The sequence below is a fragment of the Phoca vitulina genome, unplaced genomic scaffold (genome assembly GCF_004348235.1).
Source record: "Phoca vitulina isolate PV1807 unplaced genomic scaffold, GSC_HSeal_1.0 scaffold60, whole genome shotgun sequence".
In the NCBI taxonomy this organism is placed as follows: Eukaryota; Metazoa; Chordata; class Mammalia; order Carnivora; family Phocidae; genus Phoca; species Phoca vitulina.
The window spans coordinates 5,029,614-5,050,747 of NW_022589763.1; the positions used below are offsets into that span (position 1 = coordinate 5,029,614).

The following is a 21,134-nucleotide window of genomic DNA, read 5'->3' on the forward strand; positions in this document are numbered from 1 at the left end:
AAAAAAATCTTTAAAAAAAAATAAAAAAAAAAAAGAAAAAAAAAAATTAAGAGTTTCGAAATCTGCCCATTTTAAGTGCCCTGGTGTGTTTGGACTCCTAGTTCAATGCCCGGAGCCGTACACTGTTTCTCTGCAAGCTCCTGGTGCCCACACAATACATCCAATATTGTGAAACCAGAATGTAACAGAGGGTTTTTTTTTTTTTTAATATACTACTTGCTCCTTTAGAGCATTATTTAACTTCAAAACCAAATCTAGTTTCTCTGTCAGTGGGAACAGTGGGTTACCATAGTTACAAAGTAAAGAGTGTTACTGAAAAGAAAAATAGAAAGACTAATGAAATTTTAAATGACAGATTCAAAGGCATTAGGAAACTGCCCGGACAGGGGATCAGGCACTTCTCAGGCTGACAATCACCGTAATCACCCAGCAAAACTATCAGGATCCGGGTCTGTTGGGAATGCCTGGTTCCCATCAGTATGGATGCATGAGGACGCATTCTGAGTGCCACAGAGCATGCGTTGTGACCCGCCCCGCTTGAGAACTCAGTCCAGCACCCCTGGCTCGTGGAAACTAGACACTGCAGTATACTGCCGCTTTTCCCTCGTGGGAGATTGCGGCTGAACTGCACGCCCACCTGTCCGTGAGCTTACCGTGGCTTTCAAGGGAAGTATTGTCCACCAACGTGGTCAAAGATGTAAGCAGTAGGAACAGAAGCTTAGGTATCTAACATACTAACATTTGTTTTTGCTCAGGGGAGACATCCATTAAAAATGTATTGAAATATCATACAAATAGGATAGTCACATAAAATGATAAATGGGGGGAAATCTAGTGAACAGACAGATGTTCTAAACTGAAAATGTTGATGTCACGTATAAAAGAATGTATTAAGATTCAATTACCTGTTTTCTAGAGTAACAAGAAATATATACCCCAGGGAGTATCACTACCCTATCATGAGTCTCTGTATAACTCATAAGAAAAGAGGCAATCGGTGGTGGTTTTGTGCTAAAAATTGTGTATTTGGAGCTTTTAAGAGCCATAAAACTGATTAAAAGAATGGTTTCAAATGTTAAAAGAAAAATGCGTAACAATTAAAGACAAGCAATGAAACTGGTTTGTTTCTAACTGCCTCTTAGTAATTAAGAGTTTATGCTTGGCAAAGCCCCACAAAAATAGATGTAAGACTTGAGACAGCGTCCACGAATTAGTATAAACCCACATACGAGACCTCAAAAGTGATAGGATTGCTACTCAGAAAGGGAAGAGCTAAATCAGTATAGCATGACTTAAAATAATAGCTGGATGATTATTTTGGATTGAATTCGTATTTACTGGGCTACTTGGTTGATTGGGTTCTTCATATGTAGTGGTATATTGTCTGGGTTCCTGGAGTAGATATATCCAGTGCATAGACTAATGGCTAATCATCTGATGGTGTATGGCCTTGCAGGAAGAGAGAGGGAGAAGCCAAGACATAGGCAGAAAGAGACAGACGGAGATGTGGAGAAAGAGACAGAGAGAAGTATTAATGAGACTACGGTTTACAACAGGGAAGCATTAAGAAGCCGGATAATCACGTTAGGGAGGTGGGGAGGGCCGAGGTTAGGGTTTTAAAAGGAGGAAGGTGGGGAGGGCATAAATTTCTACTGAAGAATAAGGGAAACATGCCGGCTTCTGGGCTACCACGTCCCAGCCACCCTCTGCCTGCTCACTGGGCGCAATCGGCATCCGCCCGTGAGAAGCAAAGCTTTGTCCCTCCACCCCTGGTAGGACCGGTATGCCAAGCAAACGTGCATGTTTCACATTAAAAGCATGCAGTCACATTCTGAGCAAGGGGAAGGGGCGGCCCTCCTTTTTCAACATCCCATAGTTCACCCAAATTGCTTACCCTTCTGAATTTTATGAAGGACATGACTGCTCTCTGAATAGGGACTCCTCATGACCTGTGCGCAAACTTCTTCATGACGCTGCCTAATAAAACACCTCTCATTTCCTTGCACAGTAAAAATAATCACAAATATTACAAAAACTAGTAATAGAGAATGCCGATAGGTTTTTTTTTTTTTTTTTAATGATTTAATTAGAAACCTCCATCAACCACTATGTGGACAAAAATGAAAAAAAAAAAATATGAAGTCTGTTTTGCATTATCAACTTGTAAGCATTCTATTCAAACCAATTTTCTTTGAGTAAAAACTGAATGGCGTCATCAAACCCATGTTGATAGAGTGATTCCATTTTCCTCTTGCTTGGTGGGAAAAGGGCTTGGCTCAGCCTCACCAAGTTTGCCACGGACAACTAGGACAGAAGAACAAATTGAAGCTATAGGACCTTACAGTACAGGCAAATGTAACCTCAGATTTCTCATCATAGACACAAATCGTGATTTTACAAAACCAGTCTGAGGGGCGCCTGGGTGGCTCAGTCGTTAAGCGTCTGCCTTCGGCTCAGGTCATGATCCCAGGGTCCTGGGATCGAGCCCCACATCGGGCTCCCTGCTCGGCGGGAAGCCTGCTTCTCCCTCTCCCACTCCCCCTGCTTGTGTTCCCTCTCTCGCTATGTCTCTCTCTGTCAAATAAATAAATAAAATATAAAAAAAAAACAAAAGCCAGTTTGAGAAAATTGAACCTTAAAGGTTTAACTTCAGCCACGGGCGAGCTGAGGGTTTCTCAGCCTCGGGACCGTGGACATCGGGGCCAGATGCTCGTTTGTCGTGGGGGCTGTGTGGTGCATCGCGGGATGCCGAGCAGCGTCCCTCACCCTGCCGAGCAGCGTCCCTCACCCCTGCCGAGCAGCGTCCCTCACCCTTACGTACTGGATACCAGTAGCAACCCCCAGATGTGACAACCACACACGTCTCCATCTTAACTTCACCTCCTGCTGGCGACCACAGGGGGCAGATGTAAGGGAGTCCGTATTTTATGTAACTTACTCAGTCGAGCCCCTAAGTTTTTCTCCCATATTTTGCCATCCTTAACGATCGCCATTTTTTTAAACAAATAAATGATCCGACTGAAAACTGCACTGAAAACCTGCCATACGTTCCGTGTCCTGAAGGAGTGAAGACAAAGCGAACTTCTCCCAAACAGATAATAGATAGTGAACGGTTTGTGCCCTCACAGCGTATGGGGACCCCCAGGCCCACGTGCATGACATGTGTTGTAAACTAGTAAAAAACCGTACGACTGACAAGATGCTATTTGTATATAAAACTGTCAACGAGCTTCCAAAGTTCTGGCAGTTTTTAGGCGATGATCTTCAACTGTAACGGAACCTCTGACTCACCATTATGTCCTGATTGGCGACACTAACATAGAGATCCAGCTGCCCTCTGTCCCGTGGGGAGATGTCCAGTCGTCCACTGAAGGGCGAGATCGTCACCGTCCGGCCCACGGGCAGGATGGGAAGGCTGTTCGTGAGGCCTCCATCTACCCACTTCTGTGGAAAGAACACCGCTTGTCAGCACACATCAACGACGCACCTCCCACAGGACGATGAGCACAGACTTTTCAACAGGACTCTTTGCTTCTCATAGAATCCGTGCCCTGGCAATGCTCTTAAATGACTACCATCACCAGTCAGATGGGTGAGTTTTGTACAAACCTTTGTACACAAACCATTTACCCATATAATGAGAGCCTCCGAGAATCAGGAAGCTTCTCCAGTTGTTTATTTATTGTGTTTTTAAGATTTTATTTATTTATTCATGAGAGACAGAGAGAGGGAGACAGAGGGAGAAGCAGGCCCCCCGCGGAGCAGGGAGCCCGACTTGGGGCTTGATCCCAGGATGCTGGGATCATGACCTGAGCTGAAGGCAGACGCTTAACCGACTGAGCCACGCAGGGCCCCCTCTCCAGGTGTTTAAAAGCTTTAACTAGATTATTATACATAAACTGTACCTCAATGTTTATGACAACAATGCATACACAAGAAGACATGTAATAGTTTTCGGGGTCATCATTAAATCAAAGTGGAAAGCCACGTTTACTGTTGATTCTGAGTAAACCATCCACCATCCCAGGACATTTCCATTTTTATTACGAGAACTAGAAGCTGGAATTTTCTGTAGCAAATGTAAAAGTAAGCCAAACAACCCCAAATCCTTCTATTTCCAAAGCGGCACCTGCGTTTAAGACATGAGGTTTTAAAGCCACAAAGAATGGGAAGTACTATATTTAAAAAAACAAAACAAAACAAACCCACTGAACTCAGAAGAGGTTCTGTGTTTTCAGACCCATACCCAAAGGAGACAGATGGACACAGCAGGTTAAGAAAACCTCCTGGAGGCTCCTGTACAATTGTGTGCTGAAAAAGGACAACTAACGAAACAGGAAGATGATAATCCTTATGCGATCCATTTCAAAAGCAAGAGTTGCAAGCATCTTTGAACGGACAGCATTGTCATCATCAGCAGAGACACACACAGACACACACAGAACCGAAGTACGAATTCTCCAAGCTGTATCTGGGATTGGAAATATCCTTCAGTTGATAGAGAAAGCACACGGTCCGATAATGGGTGAGAACCCCTCACAAAACAATCTTTAGTGGAGAATTCTGCGACGCTAAGTTTCCCCTGAACATCTGGAATGCAATGTAGGAAAACCAAAGCTGTTCTGTTCAGCACAAAGACAGGGGGAGGAGGGAGAAACTGGTTAGTATAAAATGCCCTGGACTTGGTTAAAACATACATTCATTTTGTTCTAAGGTGTCTTTCTTTCTTTTTAATGTCTTTTTTTACTTATTTTTATTGCTAAAGCTAGTGCCTGAATGATCAGTCCTGCACTGTTTACAATGGCTTTGGCCGTTGTAACTTCCCCCACCCCAAAAGGGAATAAAAGTAAATACATGAAAAGTGAAAGTGTGTTGAAAATTTGAGGGGATTGCATTTTGGTGTTGGAGAAAACAGAATTAGATTGGATTATAATAAACCCGACCTCCATAATTTGCATACTGTCATTCTTTTTCAAAGAACATAACACACCTTATCATGTAATAACGTTCTATACACACACATATTCATATCTGTTTGTGTGTGTTTGACACACCCATGTTCCCATGTGTTTGTGTATATATATATATATGCTTATAGGGACAGTTTAAAATAAAGGAGATTTGCACTGAGAAGGCCTCACAATATGTACTTCCATGCCTCCTTGTCCCAGAGCTTCCTTTTGTTTGTTTTGTTTTTCTGATTGCTTTGGGCATGGATACGGATTTCTGGAATATGTTAATACCTAGAGAGGAAAAAAAAAAAAAAAGAAAGAAAACCTTTCAAAATTATCATTCATATTCTCAAAAGACTTTATCACCAATGATGTAAAAATCTGTGTAGTTTTCATCAAGGGAAATTAAAAATATGTACCATGTGTCCTATGAGCTCATCTGACTCAGTCAACTTAAGAGAAAGAAGGGCAATCTGGCTCATCACATTGCAGAGGGTTCTAATTTATCACAGGGTGAATGACTGCCATTTCCGGGAACTGAAAATGCCTTCTCCAAATTTTCTTCACTCTTGTTAGCTTATTCTGATTGGATAAATGACGGTGGAAAACGTATAGCTTATCAAATGACTTGATTAAATTTGCACCATTACCAGCTCCTCTATAACCATAACTCGATACCAGCTCAGATACTCCAAGTGCAGTGCGTCGGACTCCTGATTTATGCTCTCAGGAGCTGTATCATTCCCAAAAACCACATATTCATGCAGGCATGCTGATTCTAGCAAAATCTCTGGAAACAACAGTAACGGCAGTAAACATTCCTCAACCCCAAATTAAAAGTGGAAATATTTTATATCTAGCGTGGTCTAGTTTAAAAGTCTGCATTTTAAATGATGCTGTCCATGAATTCTCTGGCTGTTTGGTACAGATTTCTGCAAGTCATCTCCTCCTTCCCACCTTGTGGGCAGCATTCTGGAAGCTGCTAACTACCGCCATGAGCTTCTGGGATTCCAGAATCTTCTTCGGGGAGAAAACCAAACTGCTGGTTCTTCCCGTGATGGTTTCGTATCCCTTCTAAAGGCATAGCGGTAACTGTCACACCTAAACAGGCCAGCTTATGCACGTGTCAGGACTTGTCAAATTTTGCTTAACCCACTGATGTGCTCTGGGAACATACGAAGAACATGCCCCGAGCTTTATGAATTCAGGCAATTCTTGTTACAGAACTAAAGGGGGAAAGCTTCTTAAAGAAAAACCTAAGCAGGTGATCTCTACTATCAGGGCCTGTGAATTCATCCTGCAAGCATCTCAGAGCATCCCATGTGTGCCTGGATTCGTGGTGGACACGGAGATATGTATGTTCGTGAGAAAGACTTGATGCTGGGCTGAATTATCTTCAGGTGTTTTGTTCAGAAAGAAGTGAATACAGAATACTTTGTCAGGAGAATGAATGAGATGTTGAAAGCTATAATTATTATAAGTACCATGGCACAGGGCCTAATGGTTTATGAAACAACCGCTCCCATATGACTTGGTTTAATCTCTATGAAAATGCCAGCAGATAGGAGGCTCATGCTAGTATAATCAGTTTTCTCATTTTACAGAAAAGGAAACTGAGGCTTGCGGGGTTTCTTGGTGTCTAGGTTACAGGTTGGCAAACTGCGGCCCGCCACCTGCTTTTGTAAATAAAGTTTTATTGGCATATAGCCGTGCCGCTTTTCCATTACAACAGCAAGCTTGAGTAGGTGTGTCAACGGAGACTGGATGTCCCACCACGCCATCTTACCGGTGCTTTTCGGAAATTATCTGCCAACCTCTTCTGCAGAGGATGCAAGCAGAGGGGGTGCAGCTGGTCTTCTCACTTGCGCTCTTCCTTCTCACACACTGTAAAACAGCCATGTGGATCAGAACTGTTTCCTGCGGGGGGAGGGGAGCAGGCAGGGCCAGGGGCAGTAAATACGGCCTGAAGAATCACTTTGTATTTGCAAGCATGTCTTATCTTGTATGAAACGGAGGAAAAATAGTTATGTCCAACAGAACGTTCTTGGTCCTTGATTCTCAAAATAGAGGGAGGGAGGAGAGACAGAGAGAAAGAGAAGGAGATACGCACTCTCCACGACATAGGTCAGAATCTCCCATTTGAAGTGAAGAAACACAGGAGGGGAGGAGGGATAGATGAGCTTTCCTCAATACAAGGGACACAGCTTAAAATAAATAAAAAATTTAAGAAGAGGTTGAACAACTGTGCTACTATTTTACTTCCACTAAAGATTATTGGTATATTGTTGTCTTAATTTTTGAGTTTCTAATTTTTGATTTAAAAATGATGATACTCAAGTTTGAGAAAACGCTGAGTATGTTATATCAAAAATATTCCCTGGAAGACTAATGTGTCTTTTCAAACAGACACTGCAAAGCATTTTAGAATGTTGCTGAAAAATAAGATCTTCTCTTTCAGATTAACTGTGAATTGATAAGCAGATTTCCATCCAGCCAAATCGAGCTGGTTGCCAGGCTTTTGCTTTGATGGAACTGAGCTGCATATCCGTGTGAAACGTCTAAATCATGAAGAAATAGAAGCCTAAGGTCTGTAGTAATGAGTTTACACAAATACATAGTAACATAGAGTATTCCACAGTTCTCTTTCCCAGAAATATATCAATAATGAAAGAATTAATAATCCATAACCCATGCAAAATGCTCAATAGACCAGAATAAGCCAATGTTAAATTTTCTCTATATAACCATCAAAATATTACCTGAATTCTAATTCAGACCAAAAAAAAAAGTCATACAGCTTTTCTTGTCATCTGCATATATCAGCTCTAGAGATGATCTTATTCTGTTATTCGGACATTTTGGTCATTTGCCAATGATAATGCTATCTCTTAAAAAAAACAAAACAAAACAACTTGCTAGTTAAGAGCTCCTCTTGAAAAAGCTCGTTTTTGTTCCAAACTGATGGCAAGAACCTGTGAAAACGTAGCCTGATCGTATGCATGTTCAGAGGCCATACATATGGATAGAAAATTCATTAGTAAAAAATACAAGTCTGACCTTCAATATGTTTGCATTCTTTCATTCATGTGTTCAGCTGTTCATGACTATCTACCATAAACAGGGTATTAAAAATGGTCTTATAAGATGAAGCCAGTAAAAGCTACAAGAACTTTTAAAAAAAAAATTAGGTTAAAGGAAATAGAGGTCGTTCCACTTCATACAGCTGGTAAACAGGTTGGGAAGGAAATATACTGTCTGTCAAATTAATCTTCAGTGTTGCGAAGGAATGATACTTTCAAGTGACTAATAATTGATTTTAAAAATAAACCTATTCGGTCCACAAATAAATATTAATAGAATCCAGTATGTTCGATACGTGGGTTCTCGCACAGGTGGAACGAGGAGGAGTGTGCGTTGCTCGGGAGCAGCAGGAGCAGGGAGCGCGCGGCCCTTCTTGGCCTCCACCACACGGGCACGGCTCCGCGTCCCACAGCTCGAAGGCCCGAGTGCAAGTCATCCTCCGTTCCCTTTGTCCCCACTGCTGGCACAGGCTCCATCACTTCAGGGAAACCCGCACAGGAAACACACCAGTCAGGACCCAAGTTCCATGAAAACATTATAGGAATTTTTCTGTAATTTAAATCCTAGGAAAAGCTCACACCCACAGCAAAACACTGCGTTTAAAGCAGTTTGCATTTCCCTGAAAACGGAACGATTCTGGAAAATAACTTGGCCTAGAAACCCTCTAAGCCCCGTAGGAGGCTATCAGGCTGACGGAGAGTCCGTGATGAGCACAGAGCGACAGTGCCATGTAGCGTGGGGTCTGCATCGACAGACAGGGTCTCCGAGGGCTCTGTGCGTCCTCGGGTGCATGCAGTCTCCTCTTTGTGGACATCAGTAAACCACCAAGGAGAACTGAACGCTTTCAGGAGGCATTAAAATTAAGTAGTTATCCTGTGTCTACTTCAGAGACACCGGTAATCAGCAAGACCTTGTCCTCCTGCCCAAGGTCAGGGGCCTCAGTGCTGGTCTCCATCCTTCTCACAACTCAGGGGCTGCATTCCAGGCTGCTGAGCTGTGGCTGTGTTCACACATTCATGTCCAAGTGCTCAGCCGTATGATGGGAAACTCAGCTGAGAACGGCCGACCTTTTTAACCGCCGCTAGTCGTCGGGTCACAAACCCAACAAGTGGGAATGGCGATGGAGGGAAAAAAACCGAGGGAGATCTATTTTTTTTTTTAAAGGAACGCACTAAGCAAAGTGAGGCAAGAGGCACGGCAGAGACACAAACATTGGAGATCATTCTGGGAAAGCGGCCCCCTGAGGAGCGAGGTGACCTGAGTGAAGTAACGGAACATCTCTGCATCTGCATATCCTCATCTGTGAAACACCAGGTAGTAATCCCTTCTGTTGCAGCTGACAGCAACAGTCACAGCACAAGTTCTACTTCCTTTTTCTGGGAGAAAGAAAATGCACGGGTGGCCTCCCCAAATCATTGAGGGCTCAGGTGTTTCCAGCTCACCCTGTGGCCATCTCCGGGCTGTGATGTCTGACCTCATGATCCACAATAGCTGCTATAGTTCCAGTCATCACAACTACGTTCCGGGCAGCAGGAAGTAAACAAAGGGAAGTCCCACTGTAATTCAGCTTATCTCTCTGGCCAGCACTTACATGTACAGCCACACCAAGCTACAAGGGCAGCTGGGAAATGTGGCCTTTGAAGCACCCTGCTCCAGGTCCAGCTCACAGCTCTGACTGTTGTAAGGAAGGAAAGAAAAGTTCATGGTGCAAGAAAACTAGAAGCCTCTCCCACCTGCACCTGTTTCGTGATACTCTTACTAATATTTCAACGGCGAAGCGTTTGGCATAGTCTTAGAGCTCACTGGGCTCTGGGACTCAGCTCTACTGTCACCTTGACCCTATCCTCCCTTTCTGAAGTCCCCACCTCCTCACTGTCACATGTTGTATCTACATCCTCCCTGCTCAGTTGCCACCTCTTAATCATTGATCAGATCGGCAATTCGGATGACTCCGGGCTCCTGAGCCCCCCTTTCATAATCTATAGTTTCTAAGACACCTTACCATCGTTTCCCATTTAGCCATCTCTATCATTGTATATTGCAAATTGAAGCTTTGAAGTAAAATCATTACATTTCAGATCATTATAAAGTCAATGTTCCAAAGACAGATTTTCATAGCATCTGTATTCAAAATTTACAGCTAAAAATAAATATTAATTTTTACTCCTATAATAAGAGGGAAAGGATTCTTAACTTACTTTAATTATGTAAAGTACAGTATCTCTCAAATAAAATTTTAGATGACAACATAGCTCACACTCCTTGGGAACTAAATGCCTATTAGCTCTGAGAGACAGTGTCAACGATAGGGGGGAACAAACCCTGCTTTCCATGAGCTGATGTTTAAATGATTTTATGTTGCTCTAAAAAAAAAATGTATATTTTGTTCCTACCCAGTCACAAAGAGGGTTTTAGCCTTTTGTATGTATTGTATGCATACGGCTAATCCATAGAGTTCAAGTCAGAGTAACGGTCCCTCTTAGGCTCTGCATCTTAGTACCTACATGGCCTTTTTTTTTTTTTTAAGGTTTATTCTTTTTTTTTTTTTATTACATTGTTACTCACCATGCAATACATCATTAGTTTTTTACATGGCCTTTTCAGCTACTTTACCTCTCAGTCCCTTGCTCTCCTCGTCTGTCCCTTTAGATAGCCATCCTGGGGCAGACCAATTTGGGCCCAGAGTTGTACAGGAAGCGAAGGATTGGAAAGGCCAGGAAAGCTCAAAGAAAGAAAACCATGAGGACTCGCAAGACCAGAACTCAGACGCGTTCCCAATCATATTAGGTAAGAGATTTGTAAAAATGCAATCCTCGTGTACAGGTACCGTGCTGGGCCCTCAAACTGAGTGAGTGAATGAATGAATGAAAGATATCAAACATTTTTCATGTACCCACTTAAGAATAAATACATATTATGTATATATGAGACAAATAAAATGAGCGGCATTTATCCATCCATGAATATGTGCCTGATCTTGGGTGTTAAATAGATACTGTATTTGAGGGGCACCTGGGTGGCTCAGTCAGTTAAGCGTCTGCCTTCGGCTCCGGTCATGGTCCCAGGGTCCTGGAATCGAGTCCTGCATCATGCTCCCTGCTCGGTGGGGAGTGTGCTTCTCCCTCTGTCCCTCCCCCTGCTCGTGCAGGCTCACTGTCTCTCTCGCAAAAATAAATAAAATCTTAAAAAAAGACACGGTATTCGATTATACAATATGTATTTTTAGTATCTGTTAAATAGATGCTGTATTTGATTATAAATACAGATCTCTGTTATCTGTTAAGTAGATAGTGCATTTGATTATAAAATGCATATTTCTGGTATGTGTCAAATAGTGTATTTGATTATAAATACTTATCTCTTGTATGTGTTAAAAAGATACTGTATTTGATTACAAATACATATCTCTGGTATGTGTTAAGTAGATACTGTATTTGATTATAAAATCCGTATCTCTGGTATGTGTTAAGTAGATACTGTATTTGATTATAAAATCCGTATCTCTGGTATGTGTCAAGTAGATAGTGTATTTGACTATAAAGCGTGTGTGTGTGTGGCAATGTAAAGGGTAGGATGATGAACATTTAATGCAACCATGGTGCAGAATGCAGAAAGGAGCTGGCTAAAATACCTTCCCGTAGAGGCGCCCGGATGGCTCAGTCGGTGAAGCATCTGCCTTCGGCTCAGGTCATGATCTCAGGGTCCTGGATTCGGGACCCTCAGCAGGGAGTCTGCTTCTCCTTCTGCCCCTCCCCACTCGTGTTTGTACACACGCCTGCGCGCACTCTCTCTCTCCCTCTCTCAAATCAATAAAATCTTTATAATAAATAAATACGTACATAAAATACCTCCCCACAGCGCTGGCTGAGAGCAGACTGCAGGGGGATGCTCACCTCTAACTTTCTCTCCCAGAACCTGTCTCCTGCCTTGAGTGTCGGCCCCAAGTGAAGAGCGCTGTCCTGGAATGCAGACGGTCTGACAAACACTTGGGTAAGTGAAGGGCCTGGGAGAAGAGGGGCTTGCTCCCCGGTAAGGGGCTCCCGTGTGGGGGCCGGAGGGGAGCGCTCCAGCTTCGGCTGGGCCGGGTGGGTGTGTGGCACCCTGATGCCTTTTCCCACCTGACAGCACAGTTCTGCTTATAGAAGGAGCTGTAAATAGGACTTTATGATTTTTTGAAGTCTTTCACTCTTTTTTTAAACAAAAGGGATGAAGTTTTTAATCAGAGGAAAAAAGGAGCATCCCAGTCATTCTGAACCTCGAGATCTTGACCGTAAGGTGCCAAGGCCCCTGTACTTGATTTTTTTTTTCTGTTACAAACAAAACTAGTTATTAAAAAAAAATCCTATAAACTGATTTGGAGCCATAAGAATAATTATAAAACTGGATCCTTCAATGGAAACATAGTCCTACAGGAATTACGGCGAATTCATCAGTTATGAGACTGTTACCTGCCCTTTGTATTCCACTGGTTTCAGTCCTGCATAAATGGGCACGAAGCTGCTGGCCAGCAGAACCTAGATGAATAAAATAAAGAAACAGCTCATAAACATAGGCGTTAGCATGCATTCAACAGGTTTGATATGTTTACCAGCTCATAAACATAGGCGTTAGCACGCATTCAACAGGTTTGATACGTTTACCATAAAATGTGAAATTTTTCAAAAAATAACAACTACTATAAAACGTGAAATGAGTTCCATCTATGTCAAGTGCGCACAGGACACCGTTAAATAGAAAATAACGCTTCTAATACCTGAAAAGACCTTGAAGAGACATGTACACTTCAATGTTCTGTGTCTCCGTTGACCTCACCTGAGTAAAATTGGGATTTTAATTGTAGACAGCCAAGTCATTACAACATTAAGCTCCAGGTAAGGCTAAATTCTTGACTATGTGCTCATAAATTATTTACAATGCTCTATCATATACTGTAAAAATCATACTAAAGTTGCACCTTTGTGGCGCTGGCTGGCTCCGTCCGAGCCTGGGACTCTTGATCTTGGGGTCATGAGCCCTATGGTGGCGGTCGAGTTTTCTTTAAAAAATAAAAATGAAAATAAAGTTGCACTCTTATTTTTCAGAGGAGCGAACCCCTCCGGTTATTACAGGGGAGACTAGCCTGCAGCTTAGGGGTGTTGTACTTTGTCACCAGGATGTTGCTAAGGATAGCAGCACATTTCATGCGTTAGCAGCATGGTCTGGATATAAATGAGACAGTGGCAGGTAGGAACACCAATTATCCTTTATCTTCCTTTGAAAAAGTCAAATAAGATTGCCATTTAAAATATTACCATTTCTTCCAACGGAAGAAGCCTGGCACTGGGAACCTTTCTGACATGTACGTGTTTTATTTTCCAGTATAGTTTCCAAATCAGTACTGTTCTGTTTGGAAAGACAGTGCAGTAGATACTGAATATTTAAGCTATCATCTTTCAACTAGTAAGCAAAGACGCTATGGCTGTTTATTGTGAAAGATTTCATGAGATGGGGGGGCATATATTATTCAGAAATGGATGATGGCCCTAAAACTGATTTGTAAATCATCTATGTAGAATCATTTAGAACTCAGAGGGCATTTCCCCCAAAGAAGCGATATTACAGGTATGTTTTCTGAGGTTAGCTCTCAAAGGCCAATTTACTCTGAACTGTGAATAAATAATCGATCCGGTCACCAGCAAAATGCACTTTCTATAGGAAAAGTCCTCTGTGGGTTGTCACCTGACGCCGCTGGAACCCAGTTATGTCTCCGTCCTGTCCCTAGCAGTGGGCACAGGCTCTCCTCCTCTAAACATGCCTCCTGGCTCCTCACTGCCCAAAGCTGCTGAAGGCAAGGGTATCTCCTGCGTGGTCAGTCAGTCCTTCTCAGGGCTGACACTCGACAGATGCCTGTCGTTATCTCTCCCTCTCCGTGGTAGCAGTGAAGACCCTCTGGTGCTTCCCCGCCGTCTGAACGGTGGGAGAAACGCGGAGTCTCCCGTTACAGGAGATTTGTCACCCGTCCTCAAGGAAGAGTGGGTGTAGACAGGCCTGTCCTTAGGCACTCCTCCCAATGGTGTGCGGTGTACACCCAGTGTACAGAGGTCCCTGGGTTTGTGGGAGATGACATCACACGCCCACGCAGGGGACGACAGGACAGAAACCAACCTTCTGGGCCCCAGAGCATCAGCAGTTGGGTGTTTTTCAGACAAAGGCTGTTCAGCCTTATGAGGACTGCATTCCCTCTAACTAAATTTGGCTCTGTCATCAGTTGGCTACTCCTTTAAAAAAAACAATTACAGACCCTAGGTAGGTTTTGCAGGCACACTGTGGCTATTTAATGAAGTTATTTGGCAAAATGCACTGTAGTGGTAATGGGAACAGTTTGTGGATGGCACACATATTGTGAAATTGCAGTACTTAACGCTCTTTAGAGAACCAAAGGCACTCTGTAAATATAACGATCTATTTCAATATGCTGCACAATTACTTCTGCCCAAAAAAAAAAAAAAGAATCACTACCATGAGAGTACGAATTATGTGTTTCCCCCAACCCCCCCGTGTCGGAGCATGATGTGAAGTTCACAAGTCAATGCTTGGAACTCTTTTGCGGTGTTTGGTTGAAAAATACTATTCAATTACTTCCCTACAAAAAGAACCGTACGAATCCTCCTCGCTGATAGGAAGAGCTCATCCAAAGGGAAAACACCTGCCACTCCTCTAAATCTATGTATTTATTCGTCATACCTCACTTTCTCTTTCTATGTGCTGCTGATTTGTATATCCAACTAAGTTTAGCGGGGAAATTAGCTTCCACAGTTAAGAACAAAGTCGCTTTTTTTCTTCGAGGTCTGCTTACTGCCATTTTACTGCAAGCAGAGAGGATTTTCTAAGGAAAGAGACAAACACTGACATTCTCAGGCCACTTGATAAGATGGTAGGCCTAAACGTGTCCTTCTGCTGTGTCTTACCTCGTTGTTTTCCCAGTGAGATTTTTCTCACCGGTAAATCTCAATACAGGGAGAGCAGAGGTTCTCAGCAAGGGGAGGGGGTGTCTTTGTTTAGCGATGTCTGGGGACAGTACTGTGTGTCCCAACTGTGTGTGGGAGGGGGCGGGGGGGATACTACGGGCATCTAGCGGGTAGAACCCAGAGATCCTTCTAGACATGCTGTAGTTCACAGGATGCACCACCAGAGAAGCAGAGGAGCCCAAATATCAGGGGCGCCACGGCTGACAAACACTGATGCAGAAATTCGGGTCTTGCCATTCATGGCCCATCACAGGGCCCAGCACTTTAAGCAACGGACGTAGGTTCAAACACTGATTAGTTTTTTGTCTCATTCTTACTAAATATACAAGGATGAAAATAAAAGTAACTTCCCGCAGCAACTGTACCAACATTGCCAAGCGCATATTCAATACGCGTTCTGACTAGCTCTTTTCATTTCACATTTCATAGAAAAGGGGTGTTTAGAAAATTATGTGGCCTGGCTTCCTTAGAGAATAAATTCCCAGCAAGTTCCATTTATGCCTAAAGTTTGCTGTGGAGTTTAATGAGGATCTGGCTGTTGATTCAGAACCTGCTGGTGTAGTTGAAATTCAAAGACAGATTCAAATTTATCTTCCCCAGTCTTCCCAAGATAATGACCAATCTTAAATGCAGGCCTTATTTCACCTTCAGGAGGCTAAATGTGAGACGATCTCGCGACAAGAGCATTCCCGCTATGTGTGCAGAAATCGAGGACATCCTAGCAACGGAGACAGGGTTGTTCTTCCCAAGAGCGACGTGGTTCTGCATGAAAGCCTTCCTGGGAATAAGGATCAACGAGCATTCACTTGGGTCAAAAGACCAGCTCAGACCACATGTGTCCCTCAGTTTTAAACATGAAGAATTCACCGACTGGTGCTAATTCAGACAAGGGGCCAACACCACCGCTCCACGGCATGGTTAATTTCAAAATCGTTTCTGCTCAGCTGTGCAAGTGACATAGGAGTTCCTTATAAACAAAGGATTTACCTCCCTAATCACACTTTGCGGAAGACTCGTATTAAAATGGGCTTGGATTTCTTGATCGCACATTTCCTTGGGAAGAAAAACAGCCCAGGCTTCAGGGAATAATGTGTAAAGGGGCTCGCAAGTAAAGGACTTGTCACAGACCCACAGCACACGGGAAAAGTCGGGAGAGCAAGGGCCCCTGAGCAGGGGGGTACTCAAGAGGACCTGACGAAGCGCCTCCATGCACGTGATCTCTGTAGCATTTTGTGGGGTAGGTGGCTCAGTGTGGATTCCAACTTACAACGAAACCAAGGCACTGAGAAGTTGTGCGAACAATGCCAACCACACCCCACCGAACACAAGCGCTAGGCTCTTCCATTACCAAGGGACCATCTGCCTTTGCCAAATGGGGTCTCAATCTGGTGTTGATCTGTTGGGAAAACAACCGACCCACCGCCGTAAATGATCAGTGCATTTCATCCCCCATGGGAACATTTTCATCTGCCCCTCAACTCACCCCCCCAAAAAAGAGTGTGGCATCCAAAATGAATCTCTCTGGTTGAGGAGAACAACCACTGAGGCATTTGCAGGAGGAGGCCTCTTGGGGCTCTGGTCTAACTCTATAAAGGGATCCTCCGTGTGGGGGTCATTCCCACCTGTATGGTAGCACACGTTACATGTGTCTCCCTATCTTGTCTGAGTCACTAGTGGGGAGCTGGGGAGGACTTGGCACAAGTAAAGTCTGGACAAAATAGTATCTGAAGACAAACCACATGTCTGACTTGCAGTGGTATACAGAGAATGGTGCGGGGGGGAGAACACCACAGCCACCAACCTTGAGGATCTTAGTCTTATTCAGGCTGTTAAAATACTATAAACTGGGTGACTTATAAACAACAGACATTTATCACAGTTCTGGGGACTGCAGAGCTCAAGAACATGGCACCAGCAGTTCTGGTGTGTGGTGAGAGCCCCCTTCCCATCTTCTTGCTGTGTGTGTCCTCTTGTGGCCGAAGGGGCAAGAGTGCTGTCTGGGGTCTCTTTGTAAGGGAACTCTTCCCATCCATGAGTATTCTGCCCTCATAACCTCATCACCTCCCAAAGTCCCCACCTGCTAATACCATCTCACGAGGGTTAGGTTCAACCCCAATTTTGGTGACAGAAATATTCAAACCATAGCATTCCACCCCTGTTTCCCCCAAATTCATGTCCTTCTTGCATGCAAAATACATTCAATCCCTCCCAACAGCCAAAGAAGTATTAACTTGTTCTAGCATCAACTCAAAGTTTAAAGTTCCAAGTCTCACCGAAATATCATCTCAGTCAACTACGGGTGAGACTTGAGGTACCCCTCATCCTGAGGCAATCTGCTCTCCAGCTGTGAACGTACGAGATCGTGATGTTATGTGCTTCTAAAATATGGGGTGAGAAGGCACAGGATAGACATTCCCATTCCAAAAGGGAGAAACAGGAAAGCAAACAGAGGTAACACATTCAGAGCAAGTCTGAAACGCAAGGGGGCAAATTCCGTTAGACCTTAAGGCTTGAGGATATGCTCCTCGGCGGGATGTCCCGTCCTGCAGGCCCTTGGTGGCAGGGTCCTGCCCCTGAAGCTTTGCTGGGCAGGGGTGGGGCCCCACCTCTGAGTGTCCTGACTGAAGCTCCCCAGAGCTTTCCTCTTGTCTGGGATCCCCACTCCCATGGCTCCGAGCGGGGGAGGATTGTCCAGTGAGAGGCGAGGGTGTGTCTACAGTTGCCCTCGTGCTCTGGGCTTCTCGGGAGAGGGGCAGCCCTGAGGATCTCTGCAATGCCTCAGGGGTCATACCTCCATCGTCTTGGACGGTAGTCCTGGCCTCTCTTTAGATGGCTGACAACATCCTCATCGGATGACTGTTTGCCCACACCTTCCAGTTCTGTTCTAAAGACACTCACTCTTTTCAATAAGGACAGGCTGGGCATGGTCCAAATATTTAAGCTCTACCTCGCTTTTGATAAGTGATTCCATCTTTAAGTCGTTTCTCTCTTCTTGCGTTTTATAGAAGCAGTCAAGAGAAGCTAGGCAGCTCCTTCAACACTCTGCTTGGAATGAGGCCTCATCAAATACCCATTTTTATCTCTCGCAAGTTATACCTCCCAGAAAACACTGGAAGCCTTCACTGATACCTCACAGCAGGGAGGGCTTTCCTCCAGTGTCCAAGACCATGTCCTCATTTCTGCCTGAGACCTCATGAGATTGGTTTTACCAGAAGTCCATAGTCCTACCACCATTCTGCTCACGGGTCCTTAGGGAACCTCTCAGAAGACAGTGGCTGTCTCTCCAGCTCGCCTCTTTCTTGTCCAGGTCCTCTTCAGAAGCACCTCTAAACGTCCGCTCACGGCAACGTGGGCTCTTTCTAGCACGTACCTCTTCTCTCGCCCAGTCTGTCTGTCACCCAGTTCCGCAGCGCCCCCACTTCTCAGTACCAGTTTCCTGTCTTAGTCCATTTGGGATGCTATAGCAAAACACTACAGACTCGTGGCTTCTCAACAACAGAACCTGATTTCTCACATTTCGAGAGGCTGGGACATCCAAGGTCGCGGTGCTAGCAGATTCAGTGCCCGCAGCCTGCTTCTCACCATGTCCTCACAAGGCAGGAAGACTGAGCTAGCTGTCGGGGTCTATTTTATCAGAGCACTCACCCCATTTGCGAGGGGTTTACCTTCATGACCTCTTCATCTCCCAAAGGCCCACCTCCTGATCCTATCCCATCAGGGGTTCGGAATTCACTGTATGAATTTGTGCGGGGAGCTGAGACATTCAGACCATGGAACTGAGTTAGATCACTGCACATGTAAGATTCAGAATACTATGGAAATCCAGTTCTAAGAAAAGGGAATCTTTGGGAGCGCCTGAGTGGCTCAGTTGGTTAAGCGTCTGCTGTCGGCTCAGGTCATGATCCCAGGGTCCTGGGATCGAGCCCCATGTCAGGCTCCCTGCTGACTGGGGAGCCTGCTTCTCCCTCTCCTCCCCCCGCTCATGTTCTCTCTTGCTATCTCTGTGTTTCTCTCTCAAATAAATAAAATCTTAAAAAAAAAAAAAAAAAAAGGAAGGGAATCTTTGGACCATATAATTGGTCAACACAGGTTCTTATAAAATATTCGACCATCATTGCAGATATTAAATGAAAGAATAATCTTTCATGCAACTAAAAGCGAAGTTAATTAATACAACTTAAGTAGGAGTCCTCACACAAAAGCAAATTTATAAAAGAAAGCCAGTGGTAAAGAGATGCAAAATCTTATGCGAAAACGTGGCAAAACTAGGTAGTAGTCCATTTCCTGAGATATTGTAGATGTAGGTTAGCACACTCTTCATGAACACTGAGGATAAGTAAGGGGGAAAAGAACTACTTGTGCAAAAGAACTACTTGTGTGTGAATCCTACTCCACAGAAAGAGAGCTGTGACACTTGAAATTTCACGACTGACTCATACACACATGCTGACCAGCAACGTCTGTGGCTTAGTACCTGATTTGTCTACTATTTGCTGAATACTGGCTGTAATCAACACGCATACAGCGCTTTCCTGCTGAAACACACTTTCACTTGCTTTATTCATTGTTCTCCATGGTAACACAGATTGACTCATTACGTCCGTTTCACAGTTGGGAAAACTGAGGCTCAAACAGAATTAGCCCTGGAGGACAGTGTCAGGAAATGACAGACCTACAGAGGAACACTGAGAGATGCACATAAAACATGCAATACTCCAAGAGAGCACATGCATGCACACAAAGGACTTGACATACATACACATACACACATGCACGCTTTAACATACGTAGACACCCTGTCTGTAATTAAATGTGGCAGTCAGCTGGTGGATAATAAAGAGCCCAGCATTAAAAAAAATAAAATAAAAGGGGCGCCTGGGTGGCTCAGTCGTTAAGCGTCTGCCTTCGGCTCAGGTCATGATCCCAGGGTCCTGGGATCGAGCCCCGCATTGGGCTCCCTGCTCGGCCGGGAGCCTGCTTCTCCCTCTCCCACTCCCCCTGCTTGTGTTCCCTCTCTCGCTGTCTCTCTCTCTCTGTCAAATAGATAAAATAAAATCTTTAAAAAAAATAAATAAAAAATAAAATAAAATGAAAACACTAGTTAGAACGGGAATAAACAAGTTAATGGTAAGATGGGTTTAAAATGCAACGTGGTGGTTGAAATCCCTAGTATTGAGTACTCCCAGATTCCTTCACTAGCTGCCAGTTGATAGTTGACATCCCCTACCTCTGGTTTGAGTCTTGGTCTGTCTGTGTCTGTTTGTCTCTCTCGCCTCCAGAATGTCCAAACACTGGGAGGCAAACCCAAGGCTGGGTGTTGGTACGCAGCTATGCAGAGCTCCCAGGAGACTCCAGTGTGCACACTCAAGGGGCTGCTTCCCTGCTTGGCTTTGGGAGGCCCTCCCGTCTCCCCGTGAGGGAGGGGAGTGGAAGGGCGGGCAGGCGGCTTCCTCCTCTCCTTCCCCGCTGCACCAGGAGCCGCCCCATCCTGCCGCGTGGCTCTTCACAGGGCATTCTACCTGGCCTCTCTTTTACTCAGAGCACAGAAGCGGATGATGTCCCCACCCACAAGGGAGTTTGCTTTCTTTCCTCCCCGTGCTTTTTCTTCTCCCCTCTTGTAGTCTCCACCCCATCTTACTGCTAAACTAGACGCTTCTTGAGTATTCCAGGCATGGATTTCAGACATTTTATAGCCACTATCTGCCATCAAGGAACTATCCATCCTTCCTATTTTTAGTTCTGAAAAAGGTTAGAGCATTCTGCTAAATATTTAAAATGCTTCTTGTGTAACCTAGGATAAATGTTAATTATTCAATTATTCTCCTTACAAGATATTACACATTTGTGTCAACTATTTCTCTTCTGTTCAATGAACTCAAGTAATTACACCAATTCTCTGAATAGTTATTATCTAAAACAAAGGAAATTGAAAAAAAAAATCATGTTTACTTACTGCAATAGTTTGCTATCGCGCTGTAACAAATTACTACAAACTTAGAGGCTTAAAATAACAAACAGATCTTTTACCACGCAGTCTAGAGATCAGAATCTCTCGTGAAGCTGAAACCAAGGTGTTGGTAGAGGGCTGCATTCC

At 44.1% G+C, this 21,134-nt stretch overlaps 1 protein-coding gene across 11 annotated transcripts in view; it reads right to left on the minus strand.

The window, feature by feature from the left end:
• Positions 1-21,134, minus strand: part of PNPLA4 (patatin like phospholipase domain containing 4) — a 37,716-nt gene that overhangs the window by 8,527 nt on the left and 8,055 nt on the right. For 10 of the 11 annotated variants that reach the window (XM_032391168.1, XM_032391173.1, XM_032391177.1 and 7 more), the window contains 3 exons: positions 12,482-12,547; positions 3,292-3,444; positions 1,650-2,304 (listed from right to left, as the gene is read on the minus strand). In XM_032391168.1, the coding sequence (XP_032247059.1) occupies positions 2,173-2,304; positions 3,292-3,444; positions 12,482-12,547 (351 nt within the window). In that variant the 3' untranslated portion in view covers positions 1,650-2,172. Of the gene's footprint in view, positions 1-1,649; positions 2,305-3,291; positions 3,445-12,481; positions 12,548-21,134 lie in introns of those variants that run through there. The other variant, XM_032391174.1, reaches the window with a different exon arrangement.